The sequence below is a fragment of the Copadichromis virginalis genome, linkage group LG14 (assembly GCF_057382275.1).
Source record: "Copadichromis virginalis isolate Kocher_CV1m ecotype Utaka linkage group LG14, C_Virginalis_male_GT1.1, whole genome shotgun sequence".
In the NCBI taxonomy this organism is placed as follows: Eukaryota; Metazoa; Chordata; class Actinopteri; order Cichliformes; family Cichlidae; genus Copadichromis; species Copadichromis virginalis.
In genome coordinates, this window is record NC_140631.1 from 18,643,829 (window position 1) to 18,663,517 (window position 19,689).

General features: G+C 42.9%; 1 protein-coding gene across 2 annotated transcripts in view; it reads right to left on the bottom strand.

Moving 5' to 3' along the window:
• Positions 1–16,613, bottom strand: part of LOC146693803 (tumor necrosis factor receptor superfamily member 19-like) — a 17,758-nt gene extending 1,145 nt beyond the window's left edge. Inside the window, exons 1-9 of one of the 2 annotated variants that reach the window (XM_085429724.1) lie at positions 16,091–16,613; positions 15,204–15,295; positions 14,581–14,694; positions 9,936–10,114; positions 9,754–9,839; positions 3,126–3,290; positions 1,112–1,237; positions 896–998; positions 50–249 (exon numbers count right to left, since the gene is read on the bottom strand). In XM_085429724.1, coding sequence (XP_085285850.1) covers positions 50–249; positions 896–998; positions 1,112–1,237; positions 3,126–3,290; positions 9,754–9,839; positions 9,936–10,114; positions 14,581–14,694; positions 15,204–15,269 — 1,039 coding nt within the window. In that variant the 5' untranslated portion in view covers positions 15,270–15,295; positions 16,091–16,613. Of the gene's footprint in view, positions 1–49; positions 250–895; positions 999–1,111; positions 1,241–3,125; positions 3,291–9,753; positions 9,840–9,935; positions 10,115–14,580; positions 14,695–15,203; positions 15,296–16,090 lie in introns of both variants that reach the window. The other variant, XM_085429723.1, reaches the window with a different exon arrangement.
• Between the last annotated feature and the right edge of the window lie 3,076 nt (positions 16,614–19,689).

Consider the following 19,689-nt stretch of genomic DNA (forward strand, 5'->3'; position numbering starts at 1 on the left):
GTTTCTGGTTTTCTTCTCTGAAAGAGGAATTGAGCTAATATTGCCTCACCTTCCTGAGTCGATACATCTGTCACAGCTTCACTGCAGCTCCGTGAGCTCCTCTCAGGGGATTTGTCCCTCAACCCGCACCTTTCCCCCTCATCCTCCTCTTCTCCCACCGCCCCAGGTCCTTCTGCAGGTTCATCAAAATACTCAGCCCTACAGACGGCCTCGGGATGTCCTTCCAGCTCCTCGTCCATGTTTGCATTTCTGGGAAGCATAATTAAGAAAATTGTAGTTAATATCATCCCAAATCTGTCTGCAGCCACACCCTGTGGCTTCTGCGTGCTGTCAGCACTTCAAAGGTGTCATTTAAATTGTATCTGCAACACCTCGTTGAAACACCTGAAAATAGAACGTTGGGCCTGAGGCGGTAAAGCAGAAGGGTACCAATGTTGCAGCTGACTAGCCTACTCTGAAGCTCCACCCACCTGATTATCAGACATTCTGTTTGCAAGGGGCAACCAATCAGTAGAAAGGTTAAAGAGAGAGTAGCTAAAAATCTTGTTTTGAACTGTGAATCATGCACATTTAGTCTGGTAGAGAATAAAGAATAAAAATGCAGAGCTGGACATGAGCTTTAATGTTGAATTTAGCTACTAGCCACTCAGCAGAGCCAAGTAGTGCAAACACTGCTGGTTTCTTAGTCATTTCTGTCTGTGCTGACAAATGTTTGGATAAAGGTGTTAACCAAACCAAGCATGTTATCATAAGCTTTAATGTAATGCAAGTAATATGGAGTTACTCAGCAGCAGCATCTTAACCTCAGCTAGTTACTCTTTGTGCTGTAAAAAAAAAAAAAACAACAACCCCAAAAAACTCTCTTAAAATATCAGTTGTATTTTTTTATCCTCACCCTTCACTGAGACTCATCTGGGACTGGAAAGGACTGTTACCCTGGCTGCGGCCCAGACTGCAGCTCTCATCGCAGCACAGAGACGGGATTAGATGGACGGGACCTGAACAGCACACACAGGGACACAACTTTACACAAACAGAAATTCACCCAGCGTTTGTAGTCATTGTCTGTCGATTTCAGTGCAAAATCCCTTTGATGTGAACCGCAGCCTACCACAGGTGTGTCCGGGGCTCAGGTGACACTGGCAGCAAGGTCTCTGTGGAAAGTCATGGAGCCAGCGGGCGTCCAGGCAGGAGAGCTCTGCTCCGCGGTAGGGACAGTCCTGAGACCTCAGAGAAGCTGCTGAGGAAACACACAGAGATGACAGATTAAGTAATGACTGTGAAACTTTTATAACAGCATTATTACCTCGATTGAGAACTACCAAATAAAAGGTGGGACTTTTAAGACTAATTATAGAAACCAGTGTGGTACAACTTTGCTCGTATTATGACTTCTGTCAGGTGAAATCCTTCCAGCTCCAACCGTAGTGTTTATCTACTAAATTTACATGCTCTCTTATGCGTTGGGAAATGCCTTACAACCCTCGGGTCCATAAGACCAATTAAAATTCCTTTGTATAATTTAAAAAAACAACTGTTAGCATTTCGCTGGAGTGAAGGGCGGGGTTCGTGTTTCTACTGGCTGAAACTACTGATGAAATAATTAACTCACTTTACATCACACAAGTATGAAAAACCAAAAAAACAATACACAACTGGTACCTCCTTGGTAACTTCTACCGCACTCTTTGTTTGGAGCAAGCACAGCAAGGGAAACGTGATGTCATTAATTCTTTGCCTGGGGACGTTTCACATATTGAGGCATTTTTGGACTCAAGAATTCCGCAAATATGCAACATCAGGGTTTGATAAAGCTCAACACTGCACCCTGTTCTTAGAGCTAAAAGGAGCAATGGCATGTTCATACAGCTGCCTTATTTACAGCTATGGAGTCCCTTCATATGCAGAATATTTCTTTGTTCTTTTTCCAGGTTGGATTGCATACATCTTTAACGACTTTCAAGACCAGGAATTGGGTGCACAAGTTTGAATTTAAATCCATTCAAATGAGTTGCTGGTACGGACCTGGCTTTTACCATAGTTCACAGCTTAATGTTCGCCTGCTTTATCCCAAAACCAGTTCTGATGTGCGTTTGGAATCATTGTCCTGTTCAAACACCCAACTGTGCCCAAGTTTTAAATGTTTAGCTGTTTATTTGAGGTAAAGCTGAAGCTACCACTATTATGCTTGACAGTTTATACAGTGTTCTTAAGTTTGAAACCCTCACCTTTACTCTTCTAAACATATCTCTCGTCATTGTGGCCAAACAGCTCAATCTTTGTCTCATCTGACAATAAAACCTTTCCCTAGAAGACTTGTCCATGTGGGCAGCTGCAAACTTCAGAAGAGCACGAGGATCTACTCGTACAGTTATTTGAACTGATGATCTTAAAACCTGCAGTTGTTTAGAAATACCTCAAAGAGACCTTCCCTACTTGTCTAAATCTTAGATCTTCACCGAGTTCCTTGGACTTTCCCATTGTTCTGAATATTGGTCAATCCACTGAGTGCTATCAAGCAAATCCTTTTTATGCTGGCAAAAAGAAACTACCAAAAATCCAAAATAATTTCAAACTTGTGCATCCAAGTCTTGTTTTTTTAAATCACATGGCTGCATGCTGTGCAACTGGGAAAAGAACAGTGCAAAATAACCATAAATAGCCAAAAATAACCACGACATTCATGCCCAAAAGGGGTGTGTAAACCTCTGATTACGTTGTGTAAGGACTACAGACTCCAGCTTCCACATAGCTGCCCTCTCGGCACGTCTTAAAGCACACGTTTGAGATAACTTATCGCCATCTTATCTACACTGTTTGATGTTGTATAACTAAATACGTTTTGGAACACTGATGAGCTTTCCTTTGTTTTTGGAACGCCTGACTAGAGTACATATCGAACTAGAAATTTTACTGTGCCCTGAAAGTTCAGCACCTGATGCGGGCGTTCAAAGTCCAATGCTTGCTATGTTGTCAAGGTGCATGAAAACGTTCTTGCACTAAAACTTTAATCTTACTTTACACATCTGCCACAACCACGCTCATTAAGTTCCAGCTCTTATTCTGATGGTTATTTTGGACACAAGAAAATGTGACACATGCGGCTTCAGAGCATCGGGACTCACCGCTGGGCTTCTTCTCCAGCAGCTGCCTCTTGCAGTAGATGACACACAGAACGAGCAGGGCCAGCAGCACTGTAGCAAGAGCGCTGCAGATGACCGCAGCCAGAGCCATGTCCCGTGGACTGGTCACTACCGAGGGCAGCGGCACCAGATTCACACGCCCGCTGCCTGCCGAGGAAATAGAAAGGAGACAAATGTGAAGTACAGTTTACCAGCAAGGTATCAGACACAAAAAAGGGTTAAAACAACGACGACAAATATGAGGATAATACCTTTTTCTTAAAAGAATTCTCAGCCTATCAACTTTTATTTGCCTCAAGTCAGTAATCTCCATGCTAATGAAAAAAGTAGAGTTCAAAGAGAAAAGACTCCATGTTAAATTCTTTCATCTGCCTCTGCTTCATACTCTGCAGAAGATGATTTACAGTCGTTTCCCCCCCTCTACCCTCAGGCTGCCCTAACAGCTTTTAAATCAAGAGGTGGATATACTGGGCACATAGGAGTGTGTATGTGGCAGAGGGAAAGCTTAATGTTGTGTCACTGAGTGTGTGAGCGTGGCATTACAGTCCTCCTTCCTGAGGGGAAATGTGATGTCAGTGTGTGTACCCACCTTCGTGACCTTTAACACAAAGACAAAAACTCATACGGATAGGGCAGGCTTACAAAGAATGCAGCTCAAGTTCCCACACATGCAGAACATCAGCGTATAATGTGGATTAATGCTGTTTGAAAAAAAAAAAGGCTCCTGCTATGTATAATTATCCTTCTCAACACCCCACAGATATAGATAAAATATAGGCTCCAAATGTAAACTACGGTAAGAGCAGCTAGACTGAAAACTTCTATGTGTTTTCTAACGCTGTTTAAAGCTGCTTTATGTGGTATTTTTGGCCACTTTGTGCAAACATGGAAGCAAACAATAGACAGAGCTGTAGCATTAGCATACACTTAACAGTAACTGTCAGTTTTGAAGCTTTTTATTTTGCCCTTTTGCCGACTCCCAAGCAAAAATGTCTGTCTGCTTACCTGCTGAGTGTCCCTGTATTTTCTCAACTAGTTGCTACACACAGTCGACCACCAAAGCAGGAAAGTAAAGTCATTGCTAACTTTCTGGCTAATGCTAAGTGAATGACCAGACAATGTTGATCCTTGACCAACATTATTCTGATGATGTAGGAACAACACCAACACAGGGATATTAGATCTTACATGTGAAACAAGCCATTTGAGCTCCATTTTTTCTCTCTGTGAGCCACGTTCCTCCTGATTGGCTGCCGCAAATAAACAATAATTTGAACAGGGAGGTGGGTGGGGCTGCTGTGCCAGAAATGACCAAATTAGGCATATCAACACTCTGACATCATACAGAGCAAAGAGTAGAAAAAACTGTCAAAAACCAAGCGTGAAGAGGAGTCTGAAGCTTTTTTTTGCAACTTTCTGAAATTATTTGAATCTTTAGCCTTATTAGCAGATAAAAATATGTTGGCTTTAGGATTTATACTTTGATAGAGAAACAAACAAACAACCAAAAATTGCAAAACAAACTTAAAATTTGGTTTTAAATGTTGAACTCTTATGTGTGTTATTTATCCCAAATGTTAATCACACAAGGTTGCCGAGGATATTTGATTTGGCAGATTTTTAAAGGCAGTAGTTTTTAAACCTGATTTGCAACACATAATAAAAACAAGTTTGCTGCACCTTTTCTTTCTAAACGCTGTTTTGTTTTGTTTTTTTAAGGTTAGGCAACATTTTTTCTTAACCCATGTAAATTTAGTAGGGTTATAAAACTAAGCACGTCTGCAGCAGCACGTTCTCAATCCTCTCCAGATTTTAATCACAGCAATACACAGAAACAGTGTGGCACAGACATCCTGGGTGATGAGATATCAGGAGACTGGGTAACATGTGTAGCATGTAAGCTGCACGTCTCCACATTAGTCTGCAGCTTTAAGAAGAGGTGAACAAAAAAACAAAAGCAGTGTGATTGGAATAAACTTATCTCTGAGAACACGTGCAACTAGCTTAGCATTACTGTCCACAAAGCATACTGAAAAGTATGGCAAATATAATGAATGACATTTGTTTGAGAAAACTTTGCTGTTTGCTTTCAGTATATTAATCATACAGACAGCTGGTTTGAGCCTTTTCACTTCCAAGAGCTCTTTGTTATGCAATGTAAACATTTAACTTTGTGGAGGTTTTTTTTTTTCTTTAATGCAGACAGATAGGGGATAGGGGTATTTTAACATTCCTTTAAAAAAAGGGGGGGAGAAAAAGAGACCAACTAAAATAATAAGTATTGTAACGCCAAGCGGAGTTACAATACTCAGTTTGACCGAGGGGGCAGAGTAAAGGATACGTTTGAGATAAGCACAGAGAAGAGCATAATGTCAGAAAGATGACTTATTGCTTGTTATTAAAAAATCTAAAATGCACTTTATTTAGGGGATTTTGTGCCTAAAGACTTTGTGTGAAGTGAAGCATTCAATCCTGCTCCGGCATCAATAAACACTAAATGACAGCGGAGACAAATGGGATAACACATCCCAGTAAAAATTTACACACTTGACTATTTACATTATATTCTATGTTTAGTGATTTTTGTTTGTTTAAATATGCAACTGAGGCACTATTAATGTAATTTCTCATTTGCAGACTTTTACAAAATAGACATTTGAACAGTGGTTACAGCTGGATTCAAAGTTCATGTTACCTGATGGATTCAAAGGTTTTCATTGAAAGGGTATTTGGTAGGAAATAGTTTTTTACCTGGAAAAAAAGTGTAAATAGATGTACAGCTTCAAAGTGCCTATTAGTATTTTTTTTTTCATAATCTAATCATTATTGCCATTAAAGCACCCAGCTGATTACTTACAGTAAGACCATTTGTTTATATCTGGCCAGTTTTCTAAAATAGTGGTTTTAATATGCAAATAAGGAGCCAGACTTTGATGTGATGTCAAACAATAGTCCTTCAGGCTTTCTGAAGTTTTTCTTTGGACATTGGCTGCTTTTTCAGTTACGTTTACTCATGTTCAGTCCACTCCTTCTACCTGACCATTTTCAGAGGATTGTTTTGTTTCTGTTTGTTAAGCCACCTAATGCTGACCTGTCAATCATTCAAGCACCTAATTCAAGGCATGAACCAGCCTTGTGCCCATACATAACAAACAACTTGGCAAAGAACATTACTTGTTACTGCTGACCTGTGGCAAAAACACAATTTGTTCCAGTATCTTTAGCTGAATCTGTGAAAAATGCGAATGACAGCACAGATTGAGGGACAAACGGAAATCTACAGCAGATCAAAAAGCCGTAACCTTAAGAAATACAAAAAAAAAAAAAAAAGGCCTCACGCAGGACCTGAGTGATACATCTGTCACTTCAGTTGATCATCTACTGTTCACTGAAGCTTTATCAGAAATGGCCGCATTGGCCGTCAAGAAATGGTTTGGGACTACATTTCAGCCCTCAGATTTTAATCTACCATGCAGTACCAATTAGAAAAAAACTGATTGACAACAGCTTCACTTTTTCAATATGGCAATGATCCTAAACACACTGCAAACACCTTCTTCCCCAAATTTCCTATGAAAATATAAAGAAATAAGGGGTAGCTCAAGACTTTTGCACAGTACTGTATGCCATTGGTAAAATATATATTCCTCACCCCACACTGACACTGACAAGCTGAAATATCAGCATGTTTGTGTTTTGTGAGAGTTATGCCAATAATCTCTCTGTACTGTATCTGACGTCTGACCGTTATGTTTAAACTCTGCCTTCATTGTCATGGTCAAATTCAGCTCATCCGAAGCGAGCATCACAAGCCAGCCTGTTATCGGAGACGCAGCAGCTGCAGCAAACACAGACCAACACTGGTCCATTGAAGAGAGCTCACCTGCTGATATTATCTGCATACAAACCAGACCAATAAACCACAGCCTTTCATAGCCTGCTGACTTTATGGAATGCCACAAAGTCCAAATAAAAGAAGCACTTCTTTACACCTCTGAAGGCTCTTTGACCGTCTATGAACACTATTTTAAGAGCTTCTTTAGTAGAGCTGAACAAAAGTTTTGGAGTATTTAATTGGGAGCTGTCAAAACGCCTGAATGCTTTTACAATGGAGCTCTATCAGAGTCTAAACATGTTATGTGGTATAAAATTTAAGGTAGAGAAATATGCTAATGACATATATCTATAAGCTCTGTTTTTTTTCTCTAGCATTATGAATTTCTAAATAGGACTGCCATCACAATGGATGTCACTCCTGTCAGCTTAGAACAGAAAACTGAGGCTACATGCAATGAGACTCATCAGACAGGGTGGCATTTTCCCAATTTCTGCTGCAACATTCAGATGGTAGGGTCAGAATCTGGAGTAAACAACATGAAAGCATCCATCCACTCTCCCTTGAATCGACAGATCAGGCTGCTGGTGGTGTAATTGTTCAGGGATATTTCCTTGACATACTTAAGCACTAGCTGAGCATTGCTTAAACACCACAGCCTACTAAAGTATTCTTGCTGACCATGTTCACGTCACTGTACTCAGATGTCCTCCACAGTCACCAGATCTCAATCTAATACAGCACCTTTGTGATGTTTCCAGTGGGAGATTGGACCAAAATCTGTTTCCTGCACCTTGTTGAATCTGTGCCACAAAGGCTTACGGCTGTTCTGAAGGCAAAAGAGGGACCAGCCTGTTATTAGCAAGCTGTACCTATTGAAGTGGCAAGTGAGTGTGTGTAGTAGCACTATCAGGAAGTAGTAATATTAGCACAGTTTTTCCAACCTGCCTCAAATATACCTAATAATATAACTGTGGTTTATAGCTGACGGCACTGTTTCTCTGTTCTCTGAACAAAAATAAGGATCAAATTCCCGTCTGACTCGCTCTAAATCCTTTCTGACACTGTAATAAATGTGATACCGGGACAAGGCACAAAGAGCAGGTAGCATTCCTTCAACAAGTGTGTGTATGTGTGCGCGCGTGCACACGTATCTGTCTGCACGCCCGTGTGTTAGTCTCTGAGATCTACCGTGACAGTGAAGAACTTCAGCAGATGAAACGCATTAAAGAGGCTGAAGGGAATCCATAAAACACAACCTCATTTTTAACTCAGCTCCAAGAAGCCACTGGGGGAGGTGGGGGTGGGGGGGCATAAAAGAAAAAGGGAGGAGAAGAAAGGAGCGGTTTGAGATTTACAGTCCACCACAGACGGCAGCATACCTCCCCTGCACAGCTGCACCTTTACCCCCACCACCACCACCACCACCAGCCCCCGGGCCCAGTGTGGCCTATTAGAATGATCTGCCCTTTAAGTTTTCACCACCCTGCTCAAGATAACACTGGAGGCAGAGGTGGAGGGAGGGAAGGGGGGCGAGATTTTCAAACATTTGGAAATGTTCCACTGAGAGTCTCTGTAGGAGCTAACTACCAGCTATGTTCTCAGACACAATGGCCATTTTGTTTCACGGGGGCTGCACTATTATCAAAACGGGGAGCTGCGCAGATGGACGAACGTGCAGACGGGGAGGGGGGCTGCCCCAAGGCCAGCGCTCATTACACGCGCTACACCGACAGAGATACAAAGATGAAAAACCCAACCGGGAGCAGACGATCCGATGAAGCGACTCTTCTTTACACCTGGGGCTCGTGCGCAAAGTTTAAAAAAGTTTTTCTGTTTTTTTTTCCCTTTTTAAGAGTTTTCCCAGAGCTGTCCTCGTTTATTTGACACAGGGGTGTTAACTCTGGCTTGAACAGCCCCGATGTTCTTGTTGCCAAAAAAAAAAAGCCTTGTTGGAAACAGCTGCCGTATCCTCCGCCATCAGGAAGTCACACTCAATTACCAAAAGGTATAAGTTCACTCGCCTGTTGGGTTTATGTGGAAACGTGAAATCATAAGGTTGCACTTAACTACTTACAAAGGCCAGAAGAAAGAAGTTAATTGGATCTGCAGCCTACATGAATGCAAGCCCACAATGCTTTGTGAATGCATCGGAGCACACCTCCTTGTTTTTTGGGTTTTTTTTGCATAATGGAAATAAATGATGCTGCTCGAAGCGGCACACTCCTGCAGACATGTTTACTTTGGTGCTGGGACAAAGACAAAGAAAATTAGGGTCGTTATTAGGAACGCCGTTGGGTTTTTGTTTAAGGAAGTTTGCGGATTTAATCCAAACAGATTTTTTTTAAATGAGTGACATGTTCTGAACTAATATAATCCACTGTTGGCAAATCCACTATTATGCTACTCAGCTTTTCAACTGCTCAGCTTGTAAATCCAAGCATTTATTTGCACATATAGCGTAGCTGGCTGGCTCAGCGAGGGCTGGTGAATGAAATATGGCTGCGGTGCTGGTTACTCCACTACCGTGTGCTGGCATGTGCGTGCCCGGCACCTTTTTTTTTGGTTCCAGCAGCAGTTTGGCAAGGAGTTCAAAAGTTTGTCATGGAGGATGATGTTTGCTTTTGGACTATTGTATCCCTGTTGTTTCATGTTAAAACATCGTCTATTGTGAGTTAGGAATGAATGGGGTGTGTTCATGAGAACAGTGGACAAAATCTCCCACTCGTGTTAGTCCAACTGTTAGAGGAGGTCAGAGAAAGCAAAGGTGCTTACAGTTGGGCTCATAAGGAGGTGGAGGGTCTCCACAAGGTATGCACTCCATGTCCTGGAAACCGCTTAGTTTTGTCTTCCTGTAATATCTGTGCAAGACACAAAATCAAATGTTTGTTAACCGAAACAGATGCCATTAACGTGTAGGTTTTCGTAAAACTGACCAGCAAGATGCGTCCTCTCACCCTGGCAGGCAGTCGCCACACACGGCGTTGCTCGTGGTGGAGCAGTTGCCCTTCTGGAAGCGGTTGATGAGTCCACAGTCCAGGCAGGGTTTGCACTTCTGCAGGCTCCGGTCCTCTTTGAAGCGACTGCTCCGACAGGGCACACACCGGGCATCCTCTCCATAACCAAAGCCACATTCCTGGAAGGATTAATGGGAGAAATACACCGGCTAAGAGGTGGGGTTGTTGGTTTGGGGTGATGTGCAGCTGGTGAAAAGAGGGCTTGAATGCGGACTACCGGGGGTCTGGAATTAAAGAACGATCTTGGCTCGCGGGATCAGACGAGAACAGTGGCCTGCCTCTTTTGAGAGTCCATCTTACACTGGCAATAAGCTCCCTGACTCTGTCAGTATGAATGAGTAGCCTTCTGCTGCAAGACCCAGAAAGGCCATGCATTTGAATAATAAAGGCTGGAGGGGACACCCACTGTTGTATTATTGCAGGTTTATTGCTGCGTTTGTGTGGGACTCCCACTCCAAGCAGACTCAGTGAGTGTCCCGTTGATTGAGAGGCCAGCAAAGCAAAGGAAACGCTTCAGGAAGGGGGCAAGGATTATGGAGAGGTATATGGAGAAAACAAGATGAATACTCTTTTTGTGTTCAGCAATTCAAAGTGCACATAAAAAGCACAGCTTCCTTCAACTGTGTGAATGATCTAATGCCTAAAAAAGCCCTTGATTATCACCTGAACGAAGCAAAAATAAGGATAATGTAAATTAAAAGATATGATTTTATTATTTTATTGGTTGTGTGGAATTGAATGTGTATATATTTTTTTGCTTGTGTGAGTTTTTTAAGACTTTCCCAGTCTTTATATCAGCTGGCAAAGTAGAAACACAAAAGTCTTCAACATTTTAAAGCAACATTATAAAGTTTTCCTAAGGAGAAGCCAAAACTGTTTCAGTTCTTTCCTCTGTCCGTCTTTCTCCCTCTCTTTGTGTCACATCTCTAAAAATGACTCTGCGAGACCTCAGTGACAAACTGACATTTCCATGACAGCTGACGTTACCCCAAGGGAATGACATCATACATCGATCATTCATTATCAGCTCCACAGCAGCTGCCCTCCTGTTATCCAGCATTACCACACTGAAATCTAAATCCAGGAAGACACACAGGGAGCGGTGGGGTGGGGTGCTCGTATATCATTAAAGTGAAGGTCAGCTTCAAACAGGGCTTCTCCCTTCTCTTCTCTCTTCACCCGTGTCCCGTTTCACCGGCCGGGCGTGCGTTCCTGTTGGAATGTGGGATGAAGGTTTAGATATGATTGGCGGGAGGGAGGATTGGCGAAGCGTGCTGGCAAGAAATAAAAATGGAGGCTGGAGTCTAAGATGTGATCTTGTGACGGCACCACAGAGTCAGGACAGAAGATGATGAGGAATTTAGTGCTTCCAGCCAAACACATGTGAGCCTGACACTGAACCCCTGGGCAAGGCCTGGCCCGAGGTGGACCCATAAGGCTGGACTTCTGCAGCTGTTGCTGTGAACTCGCCATATAAGGCCTTACCCCTCTAGTCGTGCAGACCAGAAGAACCCAGGGAGGGGAGTGGATGTGGGTGACCGATGAGTGATAAAGAGGGGGGAAAGTCAGGATAAAGATTTGGCTGCCCACAATTGCACACCACGAGAGAGAGAGACTCTTGAATCTGATCTTTAAGAATGCACGGCCAAGCCCGCTCGCGCAGTGGTTCTGTGACCCACTTCTTCATGAAGGAGGGGGCCCCGGGATGATTCGTCCTCGCTCAGCCCGGCACTGGCACGAGCTCTGTCCATGGGGCACCACATGGCAGGAAAGGCTGATGCTACGAAAGACACAAGCAGGTCAGAGCACTGAAACAAAAGGAAAATGGAGCCAGTTCCTGCCCCTCTGATCAAGGAGCCGTCCCTTTCTTCTTTTATCCTCGCTAACAAAGCTCAACAAAGACCCAACTGAGACGTGTTCAGCAGCTAAAGGAAAGCCTGCACTCTGCTGCGGAAATCTGTGATGACGGGAGTCATTATATACCCAAAAAGGGCAATGTAACAAACAGTCTGTTAAAACATTTTTGAGGGCATCAAGGCGATCATCTGTGGAGAAAACTATTTGAACTGTAGTGTGCAAAAAGACGGGAAAAAACCCCAACTAAAGCAAATAAACCTCAAAGCGTGGCTGCTCCCATAGTTTTGCATGAAGTTCTCTCGTGCGCTTTTCACCTGAAAACACGTAGAAAAACTGATGCTTAACATCCAGCTTCCCTGCCCTATCTCCTGATCTACTTTGGGCGAGACTGCCAAGCACAACACAGCACTGTAGTGTGGGGAGAGAAGGCGGTGGTGCTGGGGGTGTGCTGGCTGGGACCTGAAGCAAGTTCAGACGCACAGATATTTCTGAGATTAAGAGGGAATCACAAGGGGGGCGGGGAGGCTCTGCCAGTCATCTGATCCGGGAACACAACGAAAAACAACGGCGTGCTACTTGAAAGAGGTGTTTTGTGTGGGACATAACGCACTCTCTTTATTTCTGTTTAAACTCTACTACAGCCTGGCTTGTTTAAACACAACGATCACTGTGACTGTTGCTCCCTCTCTTTAGCCAGTGCCACCCAGAAGTCCTTTGTCCCAGAAGTGTGGCCAGAGGAAATGCTACACTCTCCCTTACATTCTACAAGATGCTGACATGCCAAAGTTGTGTTCCTGCCTCGCTTTTTTAATGCCCCCGGCAATCTTCCAGCATGCATTGGAAGGCGATTTACGCCTTCACCTTCATGCTTGATGCAACACAGCTTAACTAAGTAACCTCCTATAATGAAACCTGAAGTGAAGTACGTCAGGGAGAACTGGTTTTAATTGATGCTCCCTCTGTATGGGTGGTTCTTTTAGCAACAGTTAGCGTGGAGGAGCTAATTGATGTTTGTCAGCCAGCCTCAGAGCGGCTTCCAGAGGCAAACTTCCAGAGCAAACTGGGCCACATTCCTCTGAGATCTCTATGGCAGCTGCACAGAGGGACTCCAAAAGTTTTTTGCTTCCCTCTCGACAGTCAGGCTAGCCTTTGAGAATACAGACAGATTGTCTGAGCTCAGATCACAAAGTTGTTTTTCTGGGAAACTTTCTCCTAGAGCAAGGCCCAGGTTTCCATTTTGAGCCAGCATCCCGCTACCTTCAGAGAAAGAATGAGGCAGCCAATTATTAACCAGGACCCCAGGGTGGCTAGCGGCATTCATGCCCGTCGACGCTGCAGGGGAACACGAGGACTACTGAAGCGTATCAGCAACCACAGAGTGCATGTCTGTGTGCACTGAGATTAAAGGCGATCCAGACTTAAATGCATGTGTGCAACAGATGTGTGTGGGGGGGGGGGTGATACAGAGTTTTTTGTCCGTGCTAAAAGATGTTTTGAAGTGTAAAGTCAGTTTAGCAGATGTTTTATGTGCAGTATATTCTTCACTTTAAGAGCTTTTAATGTTTTTTTTACTGCAGCAAATCCTGCAGTCTGGAAGTTTTAATTTTTGCTTTTGACAGTTCGCTGTCAAATATACATGCTTTTATAATAATTGTGCTGCTTTTTAATCAATCAATCAATCAGTCAATTAATCAATCAATCAATCAAACAATCAATCAAACAGCACAAAGACAAAAGTGTTAGAGAAATTACCCTTCAAACAGGACCAATTTTTTTGGAGTCTACTAGAGTAGCTTTGAATGATTCATAATTCAAAATAACTCAAAACAATCAGTCATGTGGCCCTTCAGTATTCCCGTTGTATGAAATAAGCCGTTTTAGCTTGCCTTTCCCTCACCTTCCTTCTGATTGGCCGCTGCATGCAAACAGTGGGTTTTAACAGCAGGTAGGTGGGGACTTGGTGTTCAAAGAAATGAGAAACTTTGGTTTAATTATCTCAGTTTTTTTACTGTGTCGTACCAGCGTGCAGGGAAGGGGATATGCAAGGTTTAATGTGTTCCACTATCATTATTAAATCAAACTCATTAATTCAGTTACTCACTTTTACATCACTGCCTACACTTGCAGAAGTAGGTAGGCACATAGCTGCTGCCAGAGAGGAAAGCCTCTGCTTACCAGCCTTAACTGACACTAAATAGGCCTGTTTGTACAAAGCGAGCGCACACACACAAACACACACACAAAAAAAACCTGTGGCTAAGGTGGTGGAAAAAACTGTATTCCCAGTCGAAAGAGCAGCAAGCTTAGGCATGGCTGCCTTCAAACAGTAAAGACAATAAGTTTGGACGAGACGCAATGGGGGGAAAAACAATGGAAGCCATTCAGCTGCAGAAGGTCAAAAGTATGGGTGTGACTGATTAATGAAGGGTCGGTGTTCTACAAAAGCTAATAACAGCTTGGCTGTTTTTGTGCATGAAAGACAGGAAGTAATAAATAATGTCTGTTCCCTGGGAAAGATACACTTTTCTAAACAGTGATGTCCATTCTTTTCATAAACCAACAGTTTTCCCCCACAAATCCCGCCAACTTTGTTCAGCTCTGGGAAACTGACTCGGCTGACCTGTTATGGATTACAACACTCTCCATTTCTTAAATAAACCGAGGCACACACTGCTTTTTGGGAAAACGCTCTTGTGGACAAATCAAAAAAGTTTAGAAGAAATCCAACCTTTGAAAGCTCCTGCCCTGCATCACACTGCTTGCAGGGTTTGCAGTTTCCAAAGCGGTCCTTGTACTCCTGCTCTCGGCACTCTCTGGTCTGCTCTTCGGCTCTCGCCTGAATCTGAATGAGAGACAATCATTTGGAGAAAGTTAGAAGATTCCTGCATTTCATCCAGAACAGATAAAGCAGTCTGATTCCATAATCATTTATGGAGGCCGCCCTCCCTTCCCTTCAAACCCTGGGACTCCTGTTTGAAAATAAGTCTCGATCCTACAGGGAAGAGATAAGATCGAACCTGAATGAGCCCTGTGGGAAAACTGTAAAGCTTCAGCAGCAGAATCTAAGTCAAAAGCAACAATGCAGTGAATGCTAAGCCCAGAGACAGCGGTTGACAATCTCTTCAGCAAAGATTTTACTGATCCCACAGGTTGAGCAGTCGCCTATTTAACGCATATGCAGTGTATCTGCCGTTTTTCACTTTTGCAGAATATATACAAACTGTTTAAATAGCTGAAAGCATTTGGCTCACGTGTCATCCAGCTTCCCTTGCACACATTGCAACAGACAAGACATGCAAAGCAAAATTATCCATTTTAAGTTTGTGCAAACATTTTTAAAAAAAAACTTACCAGAGATGAATACAGGACATGCAACGTTAGCACAAGTGAGAAGGTGTTCTGAAGCATCCTAACCATTTTGATGGGCCACTCAGAGCTTGAAGCTGAAAGAACAAAAACAGCAATCAGACAAGTGAGTGTGCACAAGTATGTTATTATAGAGTTATAGACCCTAACAAAAAGAAAAGAAAAAAGTGCAGAGTCTATCAGGAAGAAAGGCTGGTTGGGTAAAATCATCTGAGACTAAACAACACAATGATGTGATTTGATTCTTCTCCACCCAATACAAGCAAGCTCAGGGTTAAACTTTTAAACAGCACTGATTTGCTGAAGGTTTGTTAAATGCAAATTTGCTGGGCGGACAAACCTTACCCACCAAAAACACAAAACACTTTTATTGGGTATTTAAGTGAAAATTAGTTCACAAAGAAACCAGATATGCCAGCACGAAGGGAGGGAGGGAGGAAACCCGTTTAATATCACATAAAAAGATGGAAGTTGTGCGTTTGAATATTCAGACTATAAACACCAATATAGCTCAAGCTCATTGTAAATAAGTAGCCTATAAAACTATACAGACAGTGTGTGAGTAAAGATTAAAATTCCTTTATGTGGAAAACTGTTAAGACAGCATCCACAGCTTTGCAAAAGGGACGTGTCATTCTTCTTCTTCCTTTTCAAAGTGTGTAAATAAATAAATAAATAAATAATGAAAACTACATTTTGCAACCATAGACTGGATACTGGAGAATAAGTTCTCCAAATACGCGTGCACAGACTGAGAGTTTCAGTCGTCTCGTGCCTTTAAAGCGAGGTTTGTCCCGTCCTGTGGATACAATCAACGCTCGGTCTGTCGTTTATCTACGAGCGTCTAAAAGCGACATCAAAGCTCTTCTTACCTGCTACAAACGGGGCCTGCTGATTACAGAGTGTCGCTTAGAAGTCCAAAGCTGACCGGTGAGAGGTGTGGTGGGCTGTTTCCCGCACCGGTCCGCTCACCATGCCAGTGCTGCTGCTGCTGCTCCTCCAGCCCGGCACGGCTCGACTCCGAGCCGCTGCGGATCGAGGGCAGACCGAGATCAAAGGCAGAGAGAGGAAGGGAGGGAGGGAGAGGGGTTGGCTTTCTGGATACGAAGCGCGTGTATCTGATCTGTGATCAGCCTGTCTACATCAAAGACCCGGTCTCTCTCTCTCACGCACACACACGCACACACCTACACTGCTCCACAGGCTGATCAGTAGTACCGTTTCCATTCAGCTGGTTTCTATCGAGATGTTTTACAAACCCTCTGTCTGTGCGTGCTTTATTTGATGCCTTTGCTTTGCCCTTATGTGCTGGCCCGTGTGGTCCCACGGCCCCCTCTGACCTCACACGTTAAACTAGTTTAAAGGAAAAGTTAACACAGCAGAGTTGTTTAGCCTGCCTGCTTTTCTCCTTCTAACTTGGCCACATTTATTTATTTGCTAAGCCCTCATCTCTGCTGCAGATTTTATGATGTCAGCGTGCTGCTTCACCATTGGCTGAGCCTGTGCTTAATCCATCTAATAGGAAGAGCAGAGTTCAGGGGATATACAGCGACTACTGCAGTAATTCAGTGTAAATATCGACTCTTGAATCCTCTCTCTGATGTAAGATGAAAGTGTTAACGGTGAGTTCAGAGCTTTTGACGTAGCCTGTTATTTTCTTCATTGTCCTTGTTTTTTTCTCTCTCTCTTTTTAATACTGTTGGTTAACTTGTAAAAAGAGTGGCAACCAGAAGAAAACTGATTTTCCAAAGCCCACTCTGAAACAAAAAGTTCGTATATCCACCTGAGGTAGAAAAAAGTGAGCGGTGTGCACACTGGTGTGTGTGTCTGAACCAAGGCAAAGACACAGAGGACAAAAGTTCAGCACTGCAGTAAAAGTGGCCAATTACTGTACATGTCTGGACACGCTGTGTATCGATTCCAGGAAACTCACTGTGTGCTTTGCAAATGTTACTTTGAATGTTAGATGTAATCCAATTACTTCACGCAGTCTATGTGGCAAGTAAATACTTTCTCTTGCAGTACTTTCCAAAAGTAAAAGTCTTTGACCTTGCAAAGGCTGAACTACGAAATAATTGCCAGAAAATTCTTCTTCTTTTTTAATCTGGAGTGTTTATTGAACAGTCTAACAGTTTTTCTTTTCAAATATCAGTTTGCATAGGTGGGTTTTAATTTGTATCAGGGAGGTTTTGTTTCGTTTTGTTTTTAAAAAAAAGCATTTTTGTGCAATGTATTGCTTAAAAATGTATTGTGTAATTTTTTAAGGGTTGTCAAGAAATCAAACTGATGATGCAGAGGTCTGAAAAACTCACAAAAACTCATGTATTAAATATGATGGACTTGGTGTTATTGGGTTAAGTATTTCTCATGATGTCACACGTAGCAGTTTAAGTAGTAGTTTAATGTTAGCAGTCCCATGAAAATATTCTCATTTCTGTGATTCATGTTTTTATGGCCTGTATTCATTCGTTTCCATCAAATCTATAAATCACTGCGTGTCTGTAGCCTGAGTCCTCTAGCTGTGGGAAGACGTCACTGCAAGCCAAACCTTTCTTCCTGGAGCTTTGCTGCTGTCGCCATCTACTGGTGCAGGTGATTTAAAAATGCATGGACTTTGTGCACACTGTGTACAGTGAATATAATCAGTATTCAACAATAACACTTATAGTATTATCCCAGAAAACAATTAGCCAACTCTGTTATCCTCTAATACCGTTCCCTGTGTCTGAAGGCCTCCACCATAACTTCCATCCCCAAAAGACTCATATAGAGAGCCTCAATGACTACAGATAGCCCTCACATCAGTACTTATGAAGTGTTTTGAGTGAATAGCAAATTGATCTACAGAGGATGCCATCACCATCAGCCTTCACAGAGAGCTGAGCCATCTGGAGAACAGGGAGATCTACTTGAGGATGTTCTTTGCGGACTACATCTCAGCATTCAACACCATAATACCAGACGTCCTCACCACTAAACTGGCCCACCTTCAGATCCCCCTGCCACCTGCTCCTGGATCAAAGAAAGACTTCCTAACCAACTGGCCTTAATCTACCACTCCTAGATTGGGGAGCGTGCTCTCCTACTGCCTCGCTGTTTGGTATGCAGAAGCCACAACTGAGAAGAGGAAGCCTACGCAGAGGGTAAAAATCATTAGCATCTCTCTGACACCCCTGGAGGCCATCACCACATCCTCCTGTCTCAGGAAAACCAGGGCCATCATAGGTGACCCCTTGCAACCTGCCCACCACCTATTTGACTCCCTGGCCTCTGGTTGGCACCTCAGGTCAATGAGATCCCACACATCCAGACTCACAAGCAGCTTCTTCCCCTGGGCCATTCAGACTGTTAACAAACACAAACATTCTGCTTGTTATTTATTCCTGCTGTCTTACCATTTATATTTTACACCCATAACTTTGTGGTGCATGTACAATGACAATAAAGGGCTATTCTATTCTAGAGACAGCTGAAGAAACTAGATGAGAACTATTGTCAGTCACATTTATGACAGGAGAGCATATGGGTGTAATGACTGTTAACCTCACATCATTTGATGGAGGTGCTGGAGAGACTAGTTTTGCCCCTCTGCAGTCTGCACACAGACAAAATCTGGGAGTGGAAGATGTTATCATGCTGCAGAGGAACACCTTTAAAAGTGCATTTAGCACTATCCAGCTGCTGCTATCGAGGGAGACTCTAAAGGAAATGTCTTTAAACATGTACCTGATTTTGTGGATTACTGTTCACATAACAGACAGGTTGCAGCATATGAGACTGGGCAGTGCTCTGTCTGATATGACAATCTGCAGCACGGTAACTCCACCGGGGCTGTGTTGCCTCATTCCTGTTTACCTTGTACACCTCAGACTTTTAACACAGTCTACAGAAGGACTCTGATGGTTCTGCAGAGGCTGGATGTATAAGTAATAAATAAGACCGCAGAAATGGTGATTAACTTCAAGGTGAAAAGGAGAGCTACACATCTCTCTATCCTGGGACAGGATGTTGATGTTGTTGGAGGACCACAAGTATCCAGGCTCTCATCCTCTTCTTGTTTAAGCTGGGATCCTTCAACGTGTGCACCAAATATTAGCAATTTTTTCCACCAGTCAGCTCTGGTGACCACTGTGTACGCTGCTGTGTTCTTATACTATAGCATTATTGCATTACACATTTATACCAAAGTCCTTCAGAAGACCCATGTAAAAACTCATAATTTTCCTTTTTATCCTGTTATTTTCTACAGAATATTCAATTTGATGCAGTATTGATTTAGTTCAATTCAATATTTATTTATAGAGTGCCAACTCACAACAAAATTTGCCACAGGGTGCTTTATATTGTAAGGTAAAGACCTTATAATAAAAGAAATAAAACCCCAACAATCAGACGTCTCCTATGAACAATAAGATACTTGGCGACAGTGGGAAGAAAGAACTCATTTTCAACAGGAAGAAACCTCCAGCAG